The sequence below is a fragment of the Calidris pugnax genome, unplaced genomic scaffold (genome assembly GCF_001431845.1).
Source record: "Calidris pugnax isolate Ruff unplaced genomic scaffold, ASM143184v1 scaffold44, whole genome shotgun sequence".
NCBI lineage: Eukaryota > Metazoa > Chordata > Aves > Charadriiformes > Scolopacidae > Calidris > Calidris pugnax.
In genome coordinates, this window is record NW_015094506.1 from 44,769,779 (window position 1) to 44,793,228 (window position 23,450).

At 39.6% G+C, this 23,450-nt stretch overlaps 1 protein-coding gene across 3 annotated transcripts in view; it reads left to right on the forward strand.

The window, feature by feature from the left end:
- Window positions 1-23,450, forward strand: part of SRPK2 (SRSF protein kinase 2) — a 98,344-nt gene that overhangs the window by 70,653 nt on the left and 4,241 nt on the right. For 2 of the 3 annotated variants that reach the window (XM_014963572.1, XM_014963570.1), the window contains exons 9-14: window positions 1,340-1,586; window positions 2,543-3,031; window positions 7,270-7,370; window positions 7,471-7,578; window positions 18,428-18,497; window positions 19,215-19,307. In XM_014963572.1, the coding sequence (XP_014819058.1) occupies window positions 1,340-1,586; window positions 2,543-3,031; window positions 7,270-7,370; window positions 7,471-7,578; window positions 18,428-18,497; window positions 19,215-19,307 (1,108 nt within the window). Of the gene's footprint in view, window positions 1-1,339; window positions 1,587-2,542; window positions 3,032-7,269; window positions 7,371-7,470; window positions 7,579-18,427; window positions 18,498-19,214; window positions 19,308-19,743; window positions 19,837-23,450 lie in introns of all 3 variants that reach the window. The other variant, XM_014963571.1, reaches the window with a different exon arrangement.

Sequence of the window (23,450 nt, forward strand, 5' to 3'; positions counted from 1 at the left end):
CTTTCCTTGAATAAAGCTTTTATCTTTCAAAGAATGCTTTACTTTTAATGTCTTTGGCCTTACCAGTTTTAAGCATGGTATTTTTCTGATGGAAATTCTCATAGACTTAAAATTCTATAGGTATGTCAAAGAAAGTTAAGCATTGCCATTTTTATCTCTTGAGGAATAATCCATTCTATTCAAATCCTGACAAAAATGGGTGCATGCACAAAATAGCATGCGTTGCAGATAGCTTAAGGACTTCAGGGTCTTAATCATCAAAGCCTTAAAGGAGAGGTTTTTCATGAGGTTTGGAAAATCTTTTTGCCGTGTACATAGAGCAAATAACCACTGATAATACAGCTGTTCAGAAATATCTAAGGTCAAACCTGCTTTCTACATCTGTGTGTACAGAACGTACAACGTGGATGAAAATTAATAGGATTGTCAAATTAACTGTCTAGTATTGACTGTCCTGTAGCTTCTTTTGAAGTTAACAGGATTTGCAAATAAACCTTTGCTCCTTGTACTTTATTTTTGAATTATATGAGGATCTCTTACTGTGATATCTAAGCAGTGAATGAAAACTCCATAGATTTAATTTATCAAATAGTAAAAAATAATCAGAATTCAGTTAAATATAAGAAACTGTTTCAGTCCTAGCTCAGATGTGTTAGTTTTTCTTTTCCTTATTATCGTACCTGAGTTTTTCAATCCTTATGTTATATAAAACATGAAACTTTTCATAATGGCCATCTGTTGTTTGTGATTCATATGTTTCGGGCCAGAAGCGAATAAAAAAAAAGCTTTTCTTTCACAGGGAGATAGCTGATCAACACGGGATTTATTTAAAATTCTTTACCATCTTCAATCTCTGGCTTTTTTGTATCATTTACCTCAGCATACATTTGCTAATCATTACCTGCATTGTACAGAGAGAGAAATCATGTGTAAAATTTATATGTAAATAACTAGGTATGATAGCAGAATATCTTCCACATGCAGTATAATCTGTTGATCTGGATTGAAGTTTAAGATCATTGTGCTAGTTGAGTTCATAGGATCGTGGGAATTTTACATGGCATCTTAAATGTATTTTACTCATGTATCTAATAAACAACCATGTAAAAAGATGTAGATCAGTGTAAGATTTTGATAGCTTTTTTTTTTTCTTCATGTAACGCTATATTGTTCTTGATTTGAAGTAAAATGGGAAAAGCAACAGATTTATTATATTAATTGCCATCCGGTATTTTCAAATAAAAAGTAATAGAATTGCTAGCGAATTTGTGTGAGATGCCTTGAGAATAATTGGTAAAGGTTTTTGTTTTGTTTTCTTTTGTTTGTATTAATATTTTAGGTTGGAAAAATATCAAAAAACAAAAAGAAAAAACTGAAGAAAAAACAGAAGAGACAAGCTGAGCTGTTAGAAAAACGCCTGCAGGAAATAGAAGAACTAGAGCGAGAAGCTGAAAGGAAAAAAATAGAAGAAAATGTAACCTCAGCTGTACCATCAAATGAACAAGAAGATGAGTACCACCCAGAGGTGAAACTAAAAACAGCTGATATAGAAGAGGTAGTAGATGAAGAGCCTGGAAATGATGATGGTTAGTATTCCTGCTTTTATTGACCTTGAATTTACTGTTTCAGTGGGGAAAATAATTGCAGCATTGCATCTGATGCCGTGAACAAAATCTCCAAACTTACCAAGATCATTAAATTTCATTTTCTTCTGTAGGTAAAATTGTAACTACAAAGTCTAAAAAGGAAAAGAGAAGTCAAACTTACTTATGGAAGTGAATAAAAACATAGCAATCTAGCTATCAAATCTAACAAAAAACACAAACAGAAAATTGAACAGAAGAGTTGTCATATCGTATTAAGTGGCATGGCACCAAGTATCTTGGTGAGATAGCGGAAAAATAAGATGAACTTGTACTCTGTAACTTTTAATGTAGTTATAGTCATCCTTACTTTCCCCTGTTCTTCTTACAATCTTTGTTATGGTTTATTCAGGTAATAATAATAGCAGCTTCTTCAATAAAATTTTTAACATATTTTGTTAAAATTCTTGTTTAGTCCTGGTGGTTTAGAGCATAATTCTTATGGTCCAACTCTGTTCTGGCTTCCCTGGTTTTCTTGTCAATTCTTTCTGATAAAAATGTAACTGCTGAGACTGTCTGTCTTTTGATTTGGTTTAGTTTTGTTCTGCTCTTACTGTGAATTTTCCTATTTCTATGATGACTCCCTGAGTGACACAGATTGAATTGCAGATTTTAAAGCTTGCTTTCCAGACATCATCTATCTTCCCTTCATAACATTCTTTCCTTCTGAATTGTTCCCTCTTGAACCACTTCATTTTTTCCAACAGCCTTGCTCTGGTTCTTTCTTTTGCCTTTAATTTAGATTTTTAAGGTCTTTGCATATTTCAATGCTATTCAGTGTTTCCTTGTGTGATATGTCAGAAGTCAAGTAGTTGCTGAAGAGTTAAAAATTATGAATTCTTAATTTCAGATGGTATATTGATATATGATCTAATGTGTTGCTCATTGAAAATTTTCAGGTGAGGCAGAAGATCAGGATGAAAAAGAAGACACAGAGAAAGAAAACACCGAAAAAGATGATGACGTTGAGCAGGAACTTGTCAACACTGACGCTACAGACCCTAAGTGGATAGAATCCCCCAAAACAAATGGCCATATTGTGAACGGCCCATTCCTATTGGAACAACAAATTGAAGATGAAGATGAGGATGAGGAAGAATGTCCAAATCCAGAGGAGTACAATCTTGATGAGCCAAATGCAAAAAGTGATTACTCGTATAGCAGCTCCTATGAACAGTTTAATGGTGAATTGCCAAATGGACGTCATAAAATTCCCGAGTCACAGTTCTCTGAATTTTCAGCTTCAGTGTTCTCTGGGGCTCTAGAGTCTGTAGCTTGTGGTTCTGCTGTTTCTGAAGGATCAACTGTAACCGAAAGAGAGGAGAGCAGCCCATCTCACGACAGGAGCAGAACAGTTTCAGCTTCAAGCACTGGGGATTTGCCAAAAAGTAAGTATTCCTCTTAGTGGTTTATACCATGCTTGAAGTCTCTTGGAGCTGTAGGTGACGTCTTATGAAGAATGAGCGGTGGGGTTAAGCCCTATGCGTATGTTTTATCTGTGTTCAGTGACATTTGCATACAGATTTTACATTTTATTTGTAAACAACATTCTTGGGAGTTTTGACCTCCTAGGACCAGGGTTCAAGGAAAAGCAAATGTATTAATACTGGATGGATTTTAGAAATAGAAGGCAGGGAAAAAGTGCTTTTGATTTGAGTTAATGGAAGACTTTTGTCTAGTAACATGGGTGTGTATTATATTTAAAAAAGAGACAAATAAGTGGAATGGAAAGGCAGAGGTAAGGCTAAGAAAACATTTTTGTGTCTCATGAAAGGCAATAGCTTTTTAAGTAAAGTGGATTATTTTTCTTGCATTCCAACCTGGGAGTTAGATCCATCTTGAAACACAATACAAAAGCATTCTTTTTGAATTCAAACAAATCTACCATCTTAAATTTTAAGAGAAAAACAGAACTTTGATTATTTTTTTAATAATTTCTGCTGTAGAACCTGTTTTTAAAGGTATTAGAAAAGTTCTTGTAGATGAAATATTTGCATTGACAGGTCAGTCTCCACAGGAAAGAGAAAAGGAAGTTTATAGCTACAAGTAAGCATTATTCCTATAGTTAAAGAGCAGAAGGCAATCATGAGATCATGTAACCTGATTTCCTTTTATAACGAGCCAGTAATATGTTTGGCTTATAACTTATTTTCCAAAAAGATACTGCTCTTGAGTTGGACAACTGAAATGATAAAAAAAAAAATCTAGTGTGGTTGAAGTGTGTTCCACTGGTCAGTACTCAAAATTGTTTCAGAAGAATTGTAGCAAGTTTGGATTTGTCTGGCTGCAGCTTCTAGCTATTACTCTTATTATATCTTTTCTCAGTCATATTAAAAAATTCTGTAATACACCGTATTTTCATTCATTAATGGTTCTTTTTTGTTCCAAACAGTTCTTCTCTTAACCTTTTATTAAAACTCAACAAGATGAATTCTTTGTCCCTGTAAGACATGTTGCCAACCCTCAACTCATTATGGCTTTTCTGTATTCAGCATGGTTTAGGATGTTTAAATTCTGGCCGCCAGAATGCTCAGATGCAAAATTTTTGCCTGTAAATCCTGTTTATTGAAGACATGGAAGGTGAAATCTTGGTGTCATTGCAAAGAGCTGGATTTCTGCCATTGAATTAAATAGCTCCAGGCTATTACATGTAGGTTTATTTATAGTGCCAGTGCATAAATGATAAATATATGGGTTTCAACTTTAATAAAGAAAATACTGAGACTTAATCTGTAAGTGGATAGAAGAAAATGAGATGGCTTAGGAGAAGATCACCAAGCTGGCATCAACATTGTCCCAGATGAAGTCACTAAATTTAAATAGAGATGTATTGAAAAATATGGTTGAGTGTATTTCTTGCTTTAAGACCTTAGAAGAGCAATTCATACAATTTATTACAGAGTCTGAAAGGTAAGGTAATCTGTGTGAAGTAAAATACAACTGCATAGAACTTTATTTCTGGAAAGTGTCAAGATCCAGGCTAGTAAGTCTTCCAGTCCATCTCCCTATGCTCTCTACTCCTTTAAACAATGTACAGGAGGTTCCTAGATGCCTGGTAGCATCTTCCTTTGTGCTGCTGGCAGTATGTAGGCAGAGAGCCTCTACTGCTGTTTTCCTGGGGTGATGTGTAAAATCCTCATGCCTCCAGAGAATAAAGCTGGTTTTGTCATCACGGGAGCAGCTTATCTCCATAGCCAGAGAAACAAACCTACTTTATTCCTCCATGATGTTATCTCATCAGGAGCAACCTACAGACCTTTTATGCAAAGAAGAAAGAAAGGTGGTAAGTTCAGCCATAGCTCACTGCTTCCTCAGAAAGAGGAAAAGCTGGACTTACTAGTAATGGCTTCAATAATAATGTTGGGTTAAACAGTAATAAAACAGATTAAGGTATTTAGAAAGAAGAAAGATACAAGAGTTGCAGGTTATTCAATATATTTAAGTGGTGCTACTCTTTCACTATAACTTTAGTGCCCTTTTCTTATATAGAGGTAAACTTTAATTGTTCCTTTCTGTCTAGGCATTGCTATACATTATTAAGTAACATGGCTCATCTTACTTTTTCAGGATAATTGCCTCATTCAGTGCACAGACCCATTTGTATTCAATGGATGAGCAGCTATTAAGTCTTTGTCTTTTTCAAGTTTTCGCTGTGTGACCAAATGCCCTTAAGATAGATCTATTAATTTCCTCATGACTCTTCTCATTCCGGTGTTTGAATGTTTACTAAATATACTGTCATGCTGAGACTGTGAAAAAAGGAGGTGATATTTCTCAGTTTTACAGAATTAGGACACACAAAACTGAAAATCAGAAATGCTCACTAATTTTGTGCTCAGGTTGAGCTCCTTTCGATGCTTTTTTGAGAGCACTTGCTAAGAAGTATGTTCATTTTGACTTCACTTTCAGCTGTGAATGATTCACGTTTTTCACATTCAAAATCTAAGGTCTTATATTCATCTCTCAGAAAATACAGGACACATGAGTTCCTGAGAAAACACAAAAGTGTAGGCACTTGCCTGTTACCTTGTCAGGTCTCTGTTAGAAGGAGGTTGGAGAAAGCTGTTTTCTAATGTCATATTCAGCTATCTTACTGATTAGGCTTTTTTCTTTTTTTCCTCCTTCACTCTGCTTTATTTACTGCAGTCCTTCACCTTCAACAAGACGTGGGAAAAAAATTTTTAGCATTACTTTTTTTTTTTTTTTCCCCCAGCACTACTGAATAGAGAAAGGTCCTGTTATTTCTGGAATAATGCGTGTGATTGTGTTTTAAAAAAAATTATACTGTACTACACAGCGTACTTGTAAGGGAAGACATTCTTATTAAGCTTACTAGTTGCTGGTTTTCAGTGCTGGATTGCAACCTTATTCTCTCAGTCTATTTTGCTATTATGCCCTAGAGGGGCATAAAAACTTGAGTCCTGGACTTGAGTTAAACTTGAGTCCTGGACTCTGTTCTAGCTTTTTTAGAGGACTGTTTTGCTGAGGTCACTGCTCCTTCTATCTTTGCCATTTAGTCCTGTCTTTTCTTTCCTTCTCTCCCCTGGTGGATTCTGCTACTTTCTTTTCTAGTTGGCCAGTATTACAGTGCCCTGATGGCCCATTCAGGCTTGCTATACCAGCAGTTGAAGATCCTCATCTAATTTCAGTCACTCCTAACTCACCATTATACATCCAGTATTTTTTCTCCTTGTCCCATGTCTGCTCTATTTTCCTCTTCCAATTCTGGTACCAGTGTAATGGGTCATTACATCCTCATTGAAGTCCCAGGTACCTTTTGGATCTAGTACCTCGTTCTTTTCTTACCACCAGTATTTCCAATTCAGTCTTTGGAACAAGGAAACAGAGATGAATGCTCTGCTGCTGTGTGATTTGTGATACCTGGTTCTGTTTTCCATGTTGAAGTCAATCCGCCTTCTTTGCAGTGCAGTTTAGAAGCTTGCAGGTGGTATGTCAAAACAAAGAACAGCAGCAGTCCTCCACTGTCATAGATTAGGGTCATCAGTGTCCAAAGAACCTGTAAAGACTGCAGAATTAATAAGATTGAAGTTCTGCCTTTTTAGTCTGGATCATACTCAATGCAAATAGGACCATCAGAGAAATTTGATTCAATGCTGAATTATCTGTGAAATGGGTGACAATCCCCAAAGTTCTCAAATTACCCAGGTTTTCGTGAGTCGTCTTCCCATTGGGAAGGACAGATTTAAACAAAAAAAAAAAAGTCCTGCCAAATTTTATTTACCTTAGCCAAGAATGGAAGCACAGAATATATTTTCTCAACCAAACAGTTCAAAGAAAGTGTATTTCATGTGGAGTTTTTGAAGTTTGGATTTTACCATTTTCTGTGTGAATCTATTCTTGGAAACATATGCACTGTTTTTGCTTAGAAGCTCCTCTGGATATTCTAATAATAATCATTTGGCAGTCAAAGCATGCAAAAAAATTCTACTTGAAATGTAAGGTAAGAAATCCTATTTATATTGCTTAAATTTCTCATAACATTTAGCAGATTATTTTGATGTCTTCAATGTATTAAAAAAACAGAGAAAGTGTCAAGGCAAAAGTGCTTAGAGGTAATGAATGGTAAGTTTAAAAAAATAACTATTCTACATTTTGCTTGTGTTAGCAAAAACTCGTGCTGCTGACTTACTGGTGAATCCGTTGGACCCAAGAAATGCAGACAAAATTAGAGTTAAAATTGCTGACCTGGGAAATGCCTGTTGGGTGGTAAGTAGAGCTACATAACTTCAGCTATTTAGCCTTCAATATTTAGAACAGGATTTTTTATTGTTAATTTTTTCCACTAATGTGGTTCTTTCTATTTTAGCATAAACACTTCACAGAAGACATCCAGACAAGACAATATAGATCCATAGAGGTTTTAATAGGAGCAGGTTACAGTACACCTGCTGATATCTGGAGTACAGCATGTATGGTAAGAACAATACAATGTGTATTTTACAAGCATAAACCTTCTAAAACCAGTTGTTTGTTTAGTGAGGAAACCTGGTGAGGATGGTTCTGACATTTTTGACACAAATACATTGTCATAAATTATGTTGTATCAGACAGTCACTGACTGTTTCCCCTTTATTTCAATTCCTCAAGCATTCTTAATCAAATGGAAGTATTTTCGAGAACACTTCTGATTTTCATTTGATGCATTTTAAATGTGCAGTCAAAAATGTGCAAGTTTGGAGGGAAATACATATATATATGAAATGTCAAAGTCTAACTGAAATAGTACAACTGTATTTTTCCTTCCCATCTTAGAATCTGTGCTACTCTTTGCTGTGTTTCCATTCTTGCATAAAGTAGCCAAACAGTGAAATACTTGAAATTCTGGCTAACTGCCGTGAAAACATGCATGAGATTAGGTTTGCAAATCACAGCTTTAGATTATAAACTTTGAAGAGAAGGAATTTAGTCTATTAGCAAAATATACAGTAATGTTCTGTAGAATTAGTTTTAAGACAGTAAAACTGAAATTACAGATCTTTTAAAATCTTAAGAGAATAGAAAAAGTAAAAACATAATCCTTAACTTTCTGAAACACTCTGTTTGTAATATCTCTTTGAGAACAAATAAGCTACATGCCTCTTCTCATTAAAGATAGTTTTAGAAATACATTTAGAAATAACTTTGTCTATTTTAAAAGTGAAAACTTATTCAGATCTTTATATTTTACAAATACATGTCTGAAAAGAGTAAGCGTGTGAGGAGGAGGAGAAGACTCAAATACTAGACACAGTTTGCAGGCGTGGGTGATGAGAAGAATTGCAGAGTTCAGAGGGAGAGGAGGAGGAGGATTGAAAGGAACATAAAATCCTACAGATATTATAAGCTCAGCAAGCCATTTGTTGGAAGTAACTAACCCATAAGTAAAATTGCAAGTATGTTTTCTTTGGAGTTTAATACGAGCTTTTGCTTTAGTACACAGTATAGAACATCCATTTCCAAATTTACTCTTCCATTTGGGGGCAAAGTGTAGAATTTTGTAGAATTGAAAACAAAGCATAGAAAATATTCCACAGTTTTGATCCTTGATTCTTTGAATGATTCTTCTCGTAACTAACTACAAAATTACTATAGAGACATTTTGTTCTTTTTACCTGAGATTTTGTAAACCTCAGTTGAACGCAGTACATTTTTATGGTATCGAATACCTTATATTCGTCTTCCTTTAAGATTGCACCTAACCTCTGCTAATTTTATGTACAATCTTGTGGCTAAAGCCACATAAAAAAGGCTGAAGTCTGTATAAGATGGTGTTTAAAGAAAGTTGTAGCTACATCACACCTAGGGAATATAATGTTCTTACAATACTCGGGGTTGTCCGGGCCTTTATACTTTAATTCTTTTCCATGTTATGTAAGTGCTACTGCTTTCTTCATGCTAGTACTTTGTCAAACTCCAGCATTAAAAAAAGCCTAGAGATTCTCTGCCAGTAGGGGGATCTTAATTCAGATTCACAATTGTTTATGAAATTTCTGTAGTTTAATGAGAAAATTATACTTCTGCTTTTATGTTATGTAAGTTTTAAAGGTAGTAAAACATTTGAGGTAGAAACACTGAAATTCTGTCTTCTGCCACAGACTTTTGGGGTTTTGCCCATAAAAAATGCTGTAGAAATTTGCTGTAGAAATTATGATTGTTGAATTTGGTTGTTGTCATGGTATAGTCATGTGAAAAATAGAGATCCATTTCTCAAGATGATGTGGTTTGGGCTGGACCGGCCCCTGAGACCAATGACAGATGCTCTCTCCCACCTCTCTCTCCAAGGAGAGGAAGGAGAGAGTTAAAGAGAGGTGAATTTAAGGGACCTGCACTTTAAACCAGAACAAAAGGTCACTCCAAAAATTCATTGTTTCAAAATCCCTCAGGATCTGCTTTCATTCCTGTATGGTTGAGAAAACGGGTCAAAGCACTGTGAGTCCTGATCCTGTATCAGATGGAAAACAGCTGTGAGGTAGGGATTGACTGGAAGACCTTAACAGCTCTTTCTGCAGAGGATTTGTAACAGAGATTAACAGCCAAGGAAGCGGTCCTGATGTGGAACTGCAAACTCCCAATTAACTTATTTAGGCAGCCTTTGGAAATTATGGTTTGATTCTCTCCAGTCCCGAAAGCAGCCAAGAACAATGAAGTACCAAAGTGTTTTAATGCCATTGCTTTCTCAAGTTTGGGTTCCTTGTTGTATCTAGATGTGATTCAGAAAATGCCCTCCTAGGTTACCTTGCTCTTGTTTTATATTTAATTCACTTTATTTCTTAATGCTTACTGTTGTATGTGTTTTCAAAAGGATTCTCTGCTGGAGCAAGAGCTGGAGGTATTGTTTGTTTTCAGCCAAAATACAGATCAAATACCTCATTAGCCAAGTTGTCCAAGACTCAAAGGAGCGCAAGGAGACTTCTTTGTCATGTTGCTTTGCTTGTACAAGTTCAAAATAATTAAGGACATTTTTGGAAGCAGTACTATGTGAAATGAGTGGTCCAGCAGTATTGCTATGACTTTTTTCTTGGTGAGCTTCCGTCCTTTAATACTTTGCCCAATGGGAGTGGTCCACCACTCTGATTGCATATGGTATTTCTCATTCCCTGCTTTTTTAAAAAAGATATTAAAAAAAAAAGGAAAAGGTTGTCAGTTAAGGGGTAGCCATATGTTAGTAAGTGACCTGAGTTTGAGGTTGTGTTCATGTTAGGTAAGTAATTGCTCTGATCATATCCACCTGTCAGAAATAGTACATTTGTGAAGAGGTAGGAAAGGTGCTGTGTGGCTTTGCAGTGGGAGCTACATTACATAATTATAGATCCTGTCCTTCATTCTGATCACCGTTTTGACTTTGGATGAGCTTTCTTATCTCAATTGAATGATAATGCGCATACTGCAAAAGTGTGTGTCTAATATGAGTGATGTTAATTAATGTGAATGCAAAGTATATTAAGGTAGTACCAAAGCAAAAATGAAATGTTATGCTTTTGAAACCCTTGCTCGCAACTGAATCATGGAGCTAGTTCTCCAAACTGGCACTGAAAGAGGGTTCAAATTTTTTTTACGTCATTTGGGTGGAATTTTGTGCAAATACATCTTGTAGATTTGTGTGTACCCACCACCTTCAAGTCAGAGATTTCTGACCAGTATTCTCAGAGAGACTGAACCAGGTGCTCTTCACTCCTCCATCTTCATGACTCTTGCTGACAGACCTGCTGCTTCAAAGTCATGGTCAGGTTCTCCATCAAAATGGGCATTGTTTAAGTTTCACAACGTGGCTGCCAAACTCTCCCAAACGGGCTTGCTCACAAGCAGTCCAGAACACTCTGCTTAGTACTAAACAGCACACATGAAGACTACTTAGCTTGCAAAACAGAGAAGATTCTCCATCTCTTATATATCCACTACTGTGTCAGATATTCTAGATAATGTCTCTATTTTTTTAAAATATGACAATAAAATTAGGCCTTTCTTTGAATTAGTTTAGGGTCCATAGGATTTCCATGTCAGAGGTTGACTTCCAGATGTATACATAAAACACCTCAATCTTTTCATGTATCCAGCTAGTAGATTTTATGAAGGACTGCTTGGAATCACAGAATTACCTAGGCTGGAAGAGACCCTCGGGATCATCGAGTCCAGCCATCCACCCTACTCTAAAGAATGCATGGGACCAGGATTCACTAGAGGTCTTAGCTGGGTCTTGTGCTCTATCGATCTCCATTTGAGCCTCAGGTTTTTCACTGCCTTTTGCTTGCTGATTAAATAGTCTTGCTCACTGGGAATAGCATTGACTATGAGAGTAGCAGAGCTACTGGTTCTTGTATTGGCTTGTATTTATGGCATAAAGTGTTAAGTCAAGCACGGAGGTTATGTTGTATCACAGCAGCAGGCAGCTCATCTTTTTTTCATCATATCATTTTCTCATCAATTTTACTTCATGTTTAGTAATGAGGACAGCGATAGTGATGATGATGGTTTTAAACAAAAGCCTCTGATAATGGTGCCCTGAGTGTGCAAGGCATCTGTGCTTATGTGTTCACAGCAACTTCCAGAATTACCCCTCCCTTCTGAATCTGGCTGCTAGGACACTGTGTGTGTCTGCAGGGAGTGCTGTCCTCATCTGGGCTCTGCTAATATGGATTGGCTTTGCCTAGCCAACCAGCAACATGTGTTTGATGCAGCTTTCAGGAAATAATAGCCTTGTTTTACTTGTATTGTCTTTAGTATTGGAGTAGCCAGGGATTCTGATCAGGATTACTTGTGCTGGGAGTGTACATAAAGGGAGACGTGTAAGGACTCTACCCAAATAGCATATATTATAAGAGAAATAGTGCAAAAGAGTAAGAAATACCTTGGTGCTAATAATCTTAACAGTTCTGTTTCTTTTGGTGTTATGTCAGTGAATAAGTAGCATTGTAAGCCAGCAACCTGCGAGCTGAATCTTCTAATTTTAGATTATTTGTTATGGCCCAGTTTTTGTGTCTCAGACAGGAAAAGTACCTCTTTGAATGGGATTTAAAGGATGAGAGGGAGCATCCTCAGGCTGGTACCAGTCCTCTGTTCAGGTGATCTGAGTCTCAGAGTCTTCAAGAAGAAAAAAAAAAGGCAGGGGAAAAAAAGAGGATGTTGCATATCTTTGGAGGCTTATGATCAGCACACACACGATGTGCTGTGAAACTAATGAAGGAAGTTAGATGCCAGTGGGGTTTTCCAGACTGTGACGGAGTTGTTCATTTCTTCTTTGCTCAGCAAAGAATGCAACAAAGCGTAACTTAATTTTTTTTGCCCAGACTTTGGTGACCTGGGTCTGAGTGATTGTTGCTATAGTTTGCTGGACATTTGTAAGTTTTGCTAAGGAAATCACACAGTGCCCTCTCTTTTTCTTTTAAAAACATGGCCTATTTAAGTGGGATACTCAGCTGATGTCATAGAAAGCTAGGCACTAGGAATCTCTCTCCACATCTGTTAAATTCTAGAAAATTCTATGTTCCTTTGCTGTACTAAACCCTTTTTTAATTATGCCAACAGGGAGGTGCATCTCTCATTTGCACCCACAAAAAGGAACAGATTTGGAGCCAGCAGTGCCTTTGACAGGAGCAAAACCACCCTTGATCATTTAATTTTATCAGGCTGAACTTCCACATTTGCAGTATTGAGAGAGTTGCTTTCTGTGGAGCAGAAACTGAACAGGCACTGCATGATTTAGCATTTCCTAAATCTCGAAAACCATGGAACACAGTACTCCTCTGCTGCTGCCAAGAAATCCTGGCAAGATAAGGGAGTTAGTACTGGCAGAGGGCATCCCTTTGTATTGCTCCTGGAAATGACTGCAAGCACCATGATTCCACTGCTTTTCCTTGTTTATGCTCTTTGGATTGGAGACAGGAAAAGCACCTGAAATGATGAGTCTCATCATCTGACTTGTGTTGTTCATTATGTACAGTCTTGTTTGAGCTGCGGGGAGGAGATGACTGTGTCACAAGCTAGGACATTAACAAGGCTATGTTTTTAACACTTATCTGTGGTGGCTTTTGTGGTGAATTGTGATTCCTGAATTATCTTTTTATAACAAGAACTAGCGAATAGATCATAGCTGTAGATCGGCAGGAAGTCAGGGAAGGAAAAAATTGTACTTGGTGTTTTATCTATCAAAGGCAATACCAATGATGAAAGAAAATACTACTGGGATGAAGAGGGAAAGGGGACAGGCAAACAGCTTTCAAGATGAGGGAGATGCTATTACAACACAAGTGAGCTTACAGGGGTGGTTTTTATTATGAGGATTTTTATTCATGTGAGAGAACTTGGAGGGACAGAATAAAGAATGAGCAGAATATAGCAGCTTACAATTTTAAAATTAAACCTACATGTTGTACTACCGCTTGTAGTTCAGCCCCCAGTTTACTTCTTTGCATAATGTCCTCTAATGTGGGGTGGAGAGGTAACTGTCCTTAACGACTTCCTGTCTTGAAAGCAGGGAAGAAATGATCATGTCTCCATGGGATCATGAGTATCATCATGCTAGTACGTGCGAGTGGCACATACTGAAGGTGTGATGACAAGCCTCGGTCTGCATAGAAGCAGTATTTTGAGGAAAAATGGAAAATCAAAAATCTGGTTGAGAGACAAACTTCAAGTCACTCACTATGCACATATTTTTCAGTAGGCAGATACGGTACAAAATGCTGTTATTAATCACTGTGCACCCTTTTTTGAAGGTGGTGGGTGGACAACCTGAAACACTCAAAAGAAAATGATTTTCCAAAGAAACTGACTTTCCAAAGCAACCACTCAGCATGTGCATGATTCTGAGATCGGAGTACAGCAAATAATAGAAACCTGTTTCCCTTTCAAGCATCCCATGCACAGTCTGTGTTTTGTATATTTGGCCTTTCTTAGCAAGCACTAACCATGCAAAATGCCTTTTGTATTCTGTCCGTTGCCTGGCTCTTCAAGAGGGAGATGTCCATGGGAGAACAAACTGTCAGCTGGTGTGTGTACATAAAAAAGCTTTTTTCTCTTCTTTCCATGCTCCCACTTACCTGTGGAACGGAGTTCTTAACACCGAGCTGATTTTTAAAGTGGTTGCAATCTTCTCATTCACAGCTCTTCGTTTCAGCTGGGGCAGAGAAACTCTGGCCAAGAGCTGGATCTCATCTGTCAAAGTAATAATTCTGGCCTATAGCTTGTTGTCCTTTTTCAGCTGGGGCTTCAGAAGAGGAATTCAGGGAGGCTGATGCAGTCCAAGTGAATTGTTCTTCCAGTCCTCTCCCAGACAGCTTTTCCTAGGCATGCATCCATTTTCAATCACCAAATTGAGTACACAGCTGTCACACGGTGAAAATGTAGCTATTTCCAATTGTGTGATTAGACATGGACCCATAATATATGACAGTGATGCCAACAGTTTAGTGTTGTGGTAGGTTCATATACAATTGCGTGGCAGGAAAGCAATCACAGCCTCTCCAGAGCCTACAAAAGCAGCAGTGTGGCCATTTATATGAAAGGTTCTCCATCTGCAGATGGGAGAAGAGCAGTCTAGACTGTTTTTCTGTGATAACCTTAGGAAAGTGATAAGCAGTGATTGCCAGTACAGTCAGCAACGACGGATGATTGCCTTGGGCTTTTGTGCCATATGTTGAGCATGCTGTATCTCATTTGTTGTCTCCATTTAATAATTGAAATGCTGATTTCTGTTGAGGTAAATGTCAACATTAAGTAAAAAAGATCATGGTAATTCAAAGTTGGAGTGTCTGTCAAGAAAACAGTTTTTATAAATTAATATTTTCAAATGGAAAGTAAGTAAATATGGTTAATCTGTATTTGTAGCATCATAGAAACAGTAGCCAAACTTAGGTTGAAAAGGATCTCTAGTAGTCTGCCTCCTGCTTGAACCAAGGTTAACGTCCAGGTTAGATGAGATTACTCAGTTGAGGTGTGCTTATCTGCCGGGATGACATTTCCACAGCCTTTCTGAGCAGCCTGTCCCTGTGCTGTGCCATTTGTTTTCTCATATCAGGTTGGAATTTCCCATCTTGCTGCTCGTGTCTGTTTCATTGAGAAGAGCATACCTTGGTCTTCCCTGTTACTGCCTTTCAGGCTGTGGAGTGCAGCAGTTAAATCGCCCATTCTCCTTTCCTTCTCCAACCTGAACAAACACGGCCCCACCAACCTCTCCTCCTGCATCTTCTGTTCAGCCCCCTGACATCCTCAAGGTCCTGCCTGGTCTTTCTCCAGTTTGGCAGGGTCTCGCTCATACTGGTGGTCCCAAAGTGGTCACAGGTTTCCAGATGGAGGTGAGAGTGCTGAGGAGAGGGGAAGTCACTTCCCATCGAGGGCTGATAACACGATTGTTACGTACAGCCTGGTATACAATTAACCTCCTTTACCACGAGAATGCACTGCTGACCTGTGTTCAACTTGCTGTCCATCAGGGTTTCCACCTCCTGATTTTATCACAGAGTGTCAGCCACTTATGAATTGGAGACTGGGTGGTTTTATGTACCTAAGAATGGGTGCAAAGTGTCGATAAGTACTTAAAAGTGCTCCAGAAGTCCAAAGCAGTGCTGCTTTGCCAAGGCTGTAGTTCTGAGTACCAGCAGCAGAGAGCTCTTCTTTTGGTGGCACTCACCGACGGGACTGCATGTGCTTTGTGGTGCATCACACCTTTCGACATAAGCTTAAAGAGCAGAACTCTGACTGATACAGTCCAGAGGCATCACTGCCCTTCTTATGACTATTGACCTGCTTATTAATGCATTTTAACACTGATATTTTCACTTTGTGGTAAAAACCTAGGTCAAGGATTTATTCTTTTTTAAATGACACCCAATTAATTTCATTTATCTGGTGCTATGTAGCCAGTCCGTCCTACAAATATCTGTGAACCTATCAACAGGTGGCTACAGATGAACCTGTGAGACATTGTCCTGCATGAATTCTAAGTGTTATTACAGGTATTTACCGCAGCACCCAAAAGGCAAGGCTGTCTCTGGGCTGTCCCAGTCAGAAATTTTTTTTATTCTTGGTGTAGAGTCCTTTAAGGAGAGTCAGGAAATCAAACGTCTGAGATACTGTGGCTCCAGCCCATGCTGGGCATGGAATCAAAGCTATACAAAAAGGAAAAAAGAAGCAGCAGCAGCATTTTGAAAAGCTTTAGTTTCTCTTCAGCAAAAGGGTGGTATAAATATCCCGAGTCTGTGAGACTTGCAGCTCTTATTATATACAAACAGATCTAAATTTCATTGTATCACAGTGGCATGCTTACTTCTTGTGCTTCTCTGGGAACAGTTTTTACAGTTTTTCCAATTCAATCTTTAAGTCCCACGCAGACATAGCGAGCTATTAATGCTTCATTTTAGGGGACAGAAGCTGTATTCTTTTGCAGTCTACCTTTGTGGCTACATTTCAGCTACATTTCCATTGTTCTCCAGGAATCTGTGTTAAATAACAATGAGTTTCTCCGTGTCCTCTGAAATCAGCCCCATCAGCATGTGTTCTCCTAGGAAGGCTGGGCTGGCTCTCCCACTGGATGTATTCCCATGAGATACAGAGAGGAAGGACACTTGGGGCTTCTCCGTCTCACCTCAAGAGAGTAACTATTCTCCAGCATGTTGTATTTAGAGATCCCTACCAGTCATCTCTTCTGGCTAGTCTAAAAATGTCTTCAGTTTAAATGCCTGGCCTTATTAAGTCCTTCAGATTTTTTTTTAAGCTGTAAAATAAAAACTCTCAATCTTGAGCTGAGAGTAGAATAAGAAAAAAAAAGTGAATGTTTATTAGTGATAGTGACTTCAGAAGCGAAAGGCTTATTCGTAGGATCAACAGAAATGTCAACAAGGGGCATTCTTGCTTTCTTGGCTGCTGTGTGTGATTGCAATGAATTGGTTTGGCTATAGCCCACTTGGATGACACTGTGGTTCACAGCTTGAAAAAGCCAAGTGCCCATAAATAGGCTATATTTATAGGTGTTTTAACAACTCCAGATTACTAACTGGAACAGAAAAGTGTATGTTTTCAGGAGACAATTATTTTGTAGTAAATATTCTGACGGAGTGAAATCCCCTCCTAGAGCTAGCTATGCCAGGGAGTTCTGCCTGATTTTTGGAATGATTTTCTGGATCAGATGCTTTCACTGGTTTTGGAGATGGAAAATAGTTTGATGTTTAAACCACCTGGAAAAAATTAGATTCCTGTGGCTGCTTGGGTAATTGGTGATCCAGAGCAGAAAGCAAATAGTTTAACAGATCAGACTGGGGGAATCCGTGTTTGTACACAAGTGTGGGCTCTCAGATATTTCAGTGCTTTGCGGCTTTTAATATGCGTTACACCCATAAAGAGAAACTCAATGTTGTCCTGACCTAACATAGAGTTAGCATCCCAACAAAGCATCGCCATGGCCTGGAGGGATCACTCATCACCGTCTCTGCTCTGGATTCTTTCGTCAATGTCAGTCTCAGTATTTTACCCCATGATTGTAGTATTTACTTTGACGACTTCTAATTCAACTAAAATACCTTTTTAAAAACTGTCCTAGATTTAGAGTCATCAAGAAAGCTTGCCCTGTTTGCTAGTTTCAAGTGATTAATTATAGTTATAAATGGATTTTCTTTCTGATTCAGACTTTATTATTTCAGTCCCCACCATGCGATCGCTGACACATAATTAGCCTTCAGATACAAGTCTAGCTCCTTATTATATATTTAGAAATACCTCTCTCTCAGCTTCATTAACTCACACATCTTTAACATGGCAACAGGCGACGCATTAGTGTTAAAACGTGTTCAACAGCAGCTTACACCGATGCCCCCTCACACCCCCGTGCAGCCGATCTGGTTGGAATCGCTTCCTTCCCAGCTGGATGCTGTTTGCTGCCTCCCAAACTTTGCAACAGGACCGACCCTGCTCAGCTGGTGGAGCCCCACGGGTTGCTGGCTGGGGAGGGACCGCGGTTCCACACTCCTTCTCCATCTCCTCTGTTCATCCCGGTTGAGTAGAGAGAAGCGCCTGGGGTCTGGGCGTGCTGCCTGTTGCCAGACTCCAGCCTCTCCTTCTGGTGGGGTGTGCTCAGGGCTGGCCTCTCCAGAGCCCTGGGCTCATGCTGTGGTTGCACCACAGGGATGATGGTCCCCAGGTAAGTGGCCTCTCCTCGGTCTCAGATCCAGTTGTGGGCCTTCAGCTTTCGATGTTCATTCCCTCTCGGTTCTGAGACAGTTGTGATGTTTTGCTGACATCTAAAGATTAAAAACAGTATTTCTGAAATGCTCATAAATATGTCTGTTATGTTATAGGCTTTTGAGCTAGCAACTGGAGATTATTTGTTTGAACCACACTCTGGTGAAGACTATTCCAGGGATGAAGGTATGAATCTTTTGAGATATTTTATGAGTTTCTGTATATTTTCACATCCTCTTCTTAAATTTCCAGTGAGCTTACAGTGGGGTTAAGTTTTGTATTTGAGTGAACTGTTCATACACATTGTTTTCAGAATATAAATACGATTTTTTTCTTTTTAGTTTTAAGTTCCATCACTAGCAATGGGTGGGCAAAAACTCCCTTCTGCAGATATTCATCTACTTAACAACTGCCTGAAGGAATTAAACTGCCCTTCTTGTAAGATTGCATATGTGTGGAAACCTAATTGAGAATAACAACATTCTAGTTTAGAAAAGAAACGACAAATTTGAACTTTATAGTATTTTCTCTTTTGTAAGAGTGACACTGGAATAATGTTTACATTGTGTATTTTTATTTGAATTAGGTAATTACTAATTTTTATTTTTTTTTTAAATCAGAATTAACTCCTGCTTCCATCTGTATACCTGTCCATTTTCATGCTTGTTTGCTTGTAAATGCTCTTTGCAGTGGTAATGTGGGCATCATTCATTGTTCCTAAATGCTACTAATGATGCCAGAGCTCTGCTGATCCTGGAAACCTCTGCATGGATTTGCTGCAAACATTGTTGATTTGAAACTATTTCTGATTTTTTACTAATTCCAGTTTCTTTCCTCTTCTTTTTTATCCCATCCTTTCCCTGCCCCTTCCACTCCCGTATCCTTTTTTTCTCTCCCTCATAGACCACATAGCACACATCATAGAGCTGCTAGGCAATATCCCAAGGCACTTTGCTCTATCTGGAAAATATTCTCGGGAATTCTTCAATCGCAGAGGTAGTACCTCTTCTTTTTGAAAGGTGCCGTGATGCAGACAGAAGTGGAATTGCTGTTGCTGGTTGTAGCATGTCCCACTGAGGAGCATTTCCTGAAATCATACAACAAAAATTTCTTTTTGAAAAACAAAATGCACAAGAATCTGTGACCAATTTTTTTTTTTTTTACCTAAACTTTCTGAAAAATAACTATTGGTACATTTTTAAATTACATAGCAAAGCTTGTTTTTAGCAGCTGATACTCAAACGTTGTTTTGAGAAGGAAGTTTTGCTGAAAGCATCTTTCCAAATTAGCCACTGAGCAGTGTGCTCAATCTTTTTTTTTTACCAGGATCAATCTATTTCTGTCTGTACCGGGCCAGTGTTAGTGTGTGCATGCAATGTACTGATTAAACTGTTGTATGTTTCTGTTTTGCTGGCAATGTTCTCCAATGCAGACCACATAGCATTGATCATTGAACTGCTGGGAAAAATCCCTCGAAAATACGCTATGTTGGGGAAATATTCCAAGGAGTTTTTCACCAAAAAAGGTAACGGTATTTATGCAACACTAATTTAAAGCATAATACTATCCAAAAGGAGAATATGTTCATTTATGGGTACTGAAGAAATATATCAGTTTAAATGAAGAGCTCTTACTAAAGAAGAATTTTGGTATAAACTTGGCTTGCTGAGAAAAGCCACAGTTTGCAGTATTCGTTTCAATATTTCATTTAAAATTCATTTGGGGATGTACTCAACAAATTGTGAATGTTAACAAATGTCTGTGTGAGTCTGTTGTCTGGTGTTCATGTAATGTAAGGAATCAAGTGATGCACAGCCTGTGATGTGGTAAATCATGTCAGCTGTTTCTGATGGCACATGGTGGTCCCTCAGGTGGTACTGATGAGGAGTAACTGAGGTGGGAAGGGAATGCTGGGGCAGTAGACACACAGCTGTGTGCAGTTAGTCCTTACACCCTCCTCACCTCCCCGAGGAGAAAGCATGCAGGAAGGATGGTGCTGTGACAGAGGGATGGCAGAAGCCACTGTGCTGTCTCACTTCAAACCCTCCGAATCACCGTAATGCCCAGGTGCCACAGCCACAGGAGGACTCACCTGTGTTTGGCATTGTACAGGAGGGCAGCCCCTCGAAAATTAAAACCCTTCTCAATTGCTACAGGAATGTAATTAATCTGAGCAAACCCACTGGGCGTTAGGGTTCTTTTATCATTTTGCACTTTGTCTTTGCTCAGCCTGCTCTTTAAGACAGGTTTTTGACACGTGAGGGAATGTGGTGGTGCTTCAAGTGTCTTTCATCCCCTCCACGTGTGAGACAGCACTTGAGTACCAAGGGACAGGGTATGTCAGGAGCGTACTGTTACGTGGTGGGGGAACATCTGGGGCTGTCGGCCACAGCTGGCGAGTGGGCTTTCCTGCCAAACAGTGCTGTGGTGTCCCTCCTGCCTGTGACTCCGCCAAGGTGGTGGGGCTGTGCTGTAAGTGGTTGGGGTCACAGGGCAGGAGACAATCCAGCCATTCATCCCCCCTTGCATGAGAGCCGGCTGTTCTCTGGGTGGTTGTTTCTGGTCGTCGGACCCCTGCCTGCCTTCCCTGCCTGAAGGAGGTTGGGACGGCGTTAAACACAGTGTGAAGAAGGGCAGCAGCAATCATCAAGGAGATTGAGCAACTGCAGTATGGGGGAGTCTAAAATGCCTGGGGCTTCTTAGTGTGGAGGAGAGAAGGTGGCTGGAGGAATAATACAGGCTTACAAAATGCAGGCAGTCAGTGGATAAGCTGAAAACAGAACTGTTGTTTGCCAGCACCCACCGTATGAGAGCTGGGGGACACCCAGTGGAACTCGCAGGGGGTGGCTTTAAAATGAGCTCTTCCCTGTGCTGCAGGCTCAGAAACAATCTGATGTTAACCGAGATGAACAAACTCGGGGCCGACAGGTCTGTAAATGTATAAAGCAGTAGAAGGTCTGGGCAGGAGGTACCTCTGGCACCCCCTGACAGGGATGGCAGCTGCTGGAGTGAGGGCAGGGCCTGCAGAAGGGCTCCTCTGCCCTCCCCACCACTCCCTGTGGCCACTGTAGGAGGCAGGTGTTGAATTGGGAAGACCCCTCGGCCTGACGCCCCTTAAAGCATATCTCATGTTCCTAATTTTAACTTCATGCCAGATGGGTTGGCGTTTTCTAATGACATAGAACCTTAAAAGGACCTAACAGTTACACAATAACCACAGTGGTTGTGGTGCACAGAAGAGGGCAGTTTGTAAAATTCCCATGAGGTGGAGAGTTTCACATGCTTCCATGAGGATTTTCCACTGCAAAGTGTCACTGTTGTCCTCTAGGGCCTGAACTTGAAGTGGTGTTCCTCAGAGGTACCATCTGCCCCGGCTCTGGGTAGGATTTAAGCAATTTAAAAGACTTGGTTCACCCACCACACAAAAGCAAATGCAAGTTTGCTGTGGAAGCTTTAGACTGGATCCCACCTGCTCTACTCAAAACAGAAAATCTCTAAAGCAAGATGAAGGAGAAAAAGGCCAAGCTGTGTTTTCAGACCATACCAGTTATTCAGCTGTTGCAACTCAGGAAAACTGAAATGCTTTGTGGTAGAAAAATGGAGGTGGTGAGTTTCCTGCTCACTTACTTGAGATTTTTTTTTCATTGAATCGGGCACCAGAGATCCTTTCCCTATTTCCTGGCTGTTGGTGCTCCAGGAGGGATTTGCACTTGATGGGCTGGCAGGGAGTGATGGGCTTCACAGTTGGCCAGCAAGCTGCAGCATTTTGTACTCCTCTGCTCGTGGCGTTTGAGCGTTTGAGATCAGAGGCCATGTAGTTCAGGCCCAAGGTTCATGTGAAGATTTCACACTGTGGTGTAAGGGTGTGTATAGAAATCTAGCTGTAGGCTCCTGTTCTGAAAACATCGGCCTCAGGTGAAAATCAAGGGGGCACAATTTGTGTGTTTCTCCTGTCCATAGGCAAGTTCAGCCTCAGAGAGAAGCTTTAAACACTTGAATTGCTCCACTGTAGTCACAGGCACAAAAGGAAAAGTATTATCAGCTAATGAGTTTACAGGATCTCCTCTCTCCTCAGTAACTGCCTGAAGCAGTTTGTGACATTCAAATAGAAGGGTGCATTTAAAAAAGGAAAAGCATTTATAAGTTACTTCTTAGTCACCAGAACACAAATGCACGCAATCTTTTTATAGGGTCTCATCTTGACTGAGCCCAGTAATAACTCCAATGAGTCCTTTTCTCCAGCACCTCCATGGAAGCTATTTTGTCTTTTAAAATGATTAATGCATTTTGGCACTAAAACTTAAAATCTTTTTGTTGTTTTTAGACCATGGTCCCTCTTGTTTTTCTTCCCAGTATTTGCTGGCCCTGTTTCCTTGTGAGTTAATCCTGTTCAAGATGCCAGCTAGGACTGGCTTTTCTCGTTGGAAGTTGTAACAAGGAGAAGCACTGCTCCTGATTGAACGTCCTGGAAGGGGAGGGCTTTTCCCCACCTCCCTCACTTCCATCTATGTACAGTGGGGCCTCACCAGCTGTTCTCACATTAGTTCTCAGGAGCATGTCCTCAAAATACGTAATAGCAGATTATATCCTGCTGCTGCTTCCCCAGTCCTTCATGTCATCAGGTTCTTACTGCTCAATAACCCATCCTCCTCTTGCCTGGTCTTAAATCTGTCATTGACAAATTTCATAGACTACCTCTGTTGTTTTTGTACTGTGGTCAGCAGAGAGGAAAGCTTTAAATAGCATCTTCCCCCCCACAGCTCCTTCAGAAACTTCTTTGGTAATTTCTTCCTGACTTAATACTCCATTTCTCAGAAGGTCTGTTGCTGTCTCTGCTTTGGCCACAGGGGTTCTACAGTTCTGACAGCTCTGTTGTCCTCTCCAGTTATTTCCTGTGTGCCTCACTATCAAAAATCTAAATAGAGAGCTTCTGTTAGGGAGTTTTCACTTATGTTTTTAGCCTTTCTTTGAAAATTCATGTTAATGCCCTGAGTACTGATGGTGTCAGCCTGGTGGGCCTGTACTTTTCCGTTCTTCCTTAAATACAGGTACTGTCTTGCTGTCTTCCAACTACACGGTACAAACCTCAATAACTAGATGGAAATACATGTTGCCAGGCACCTCCATGTCCTGTGCTGC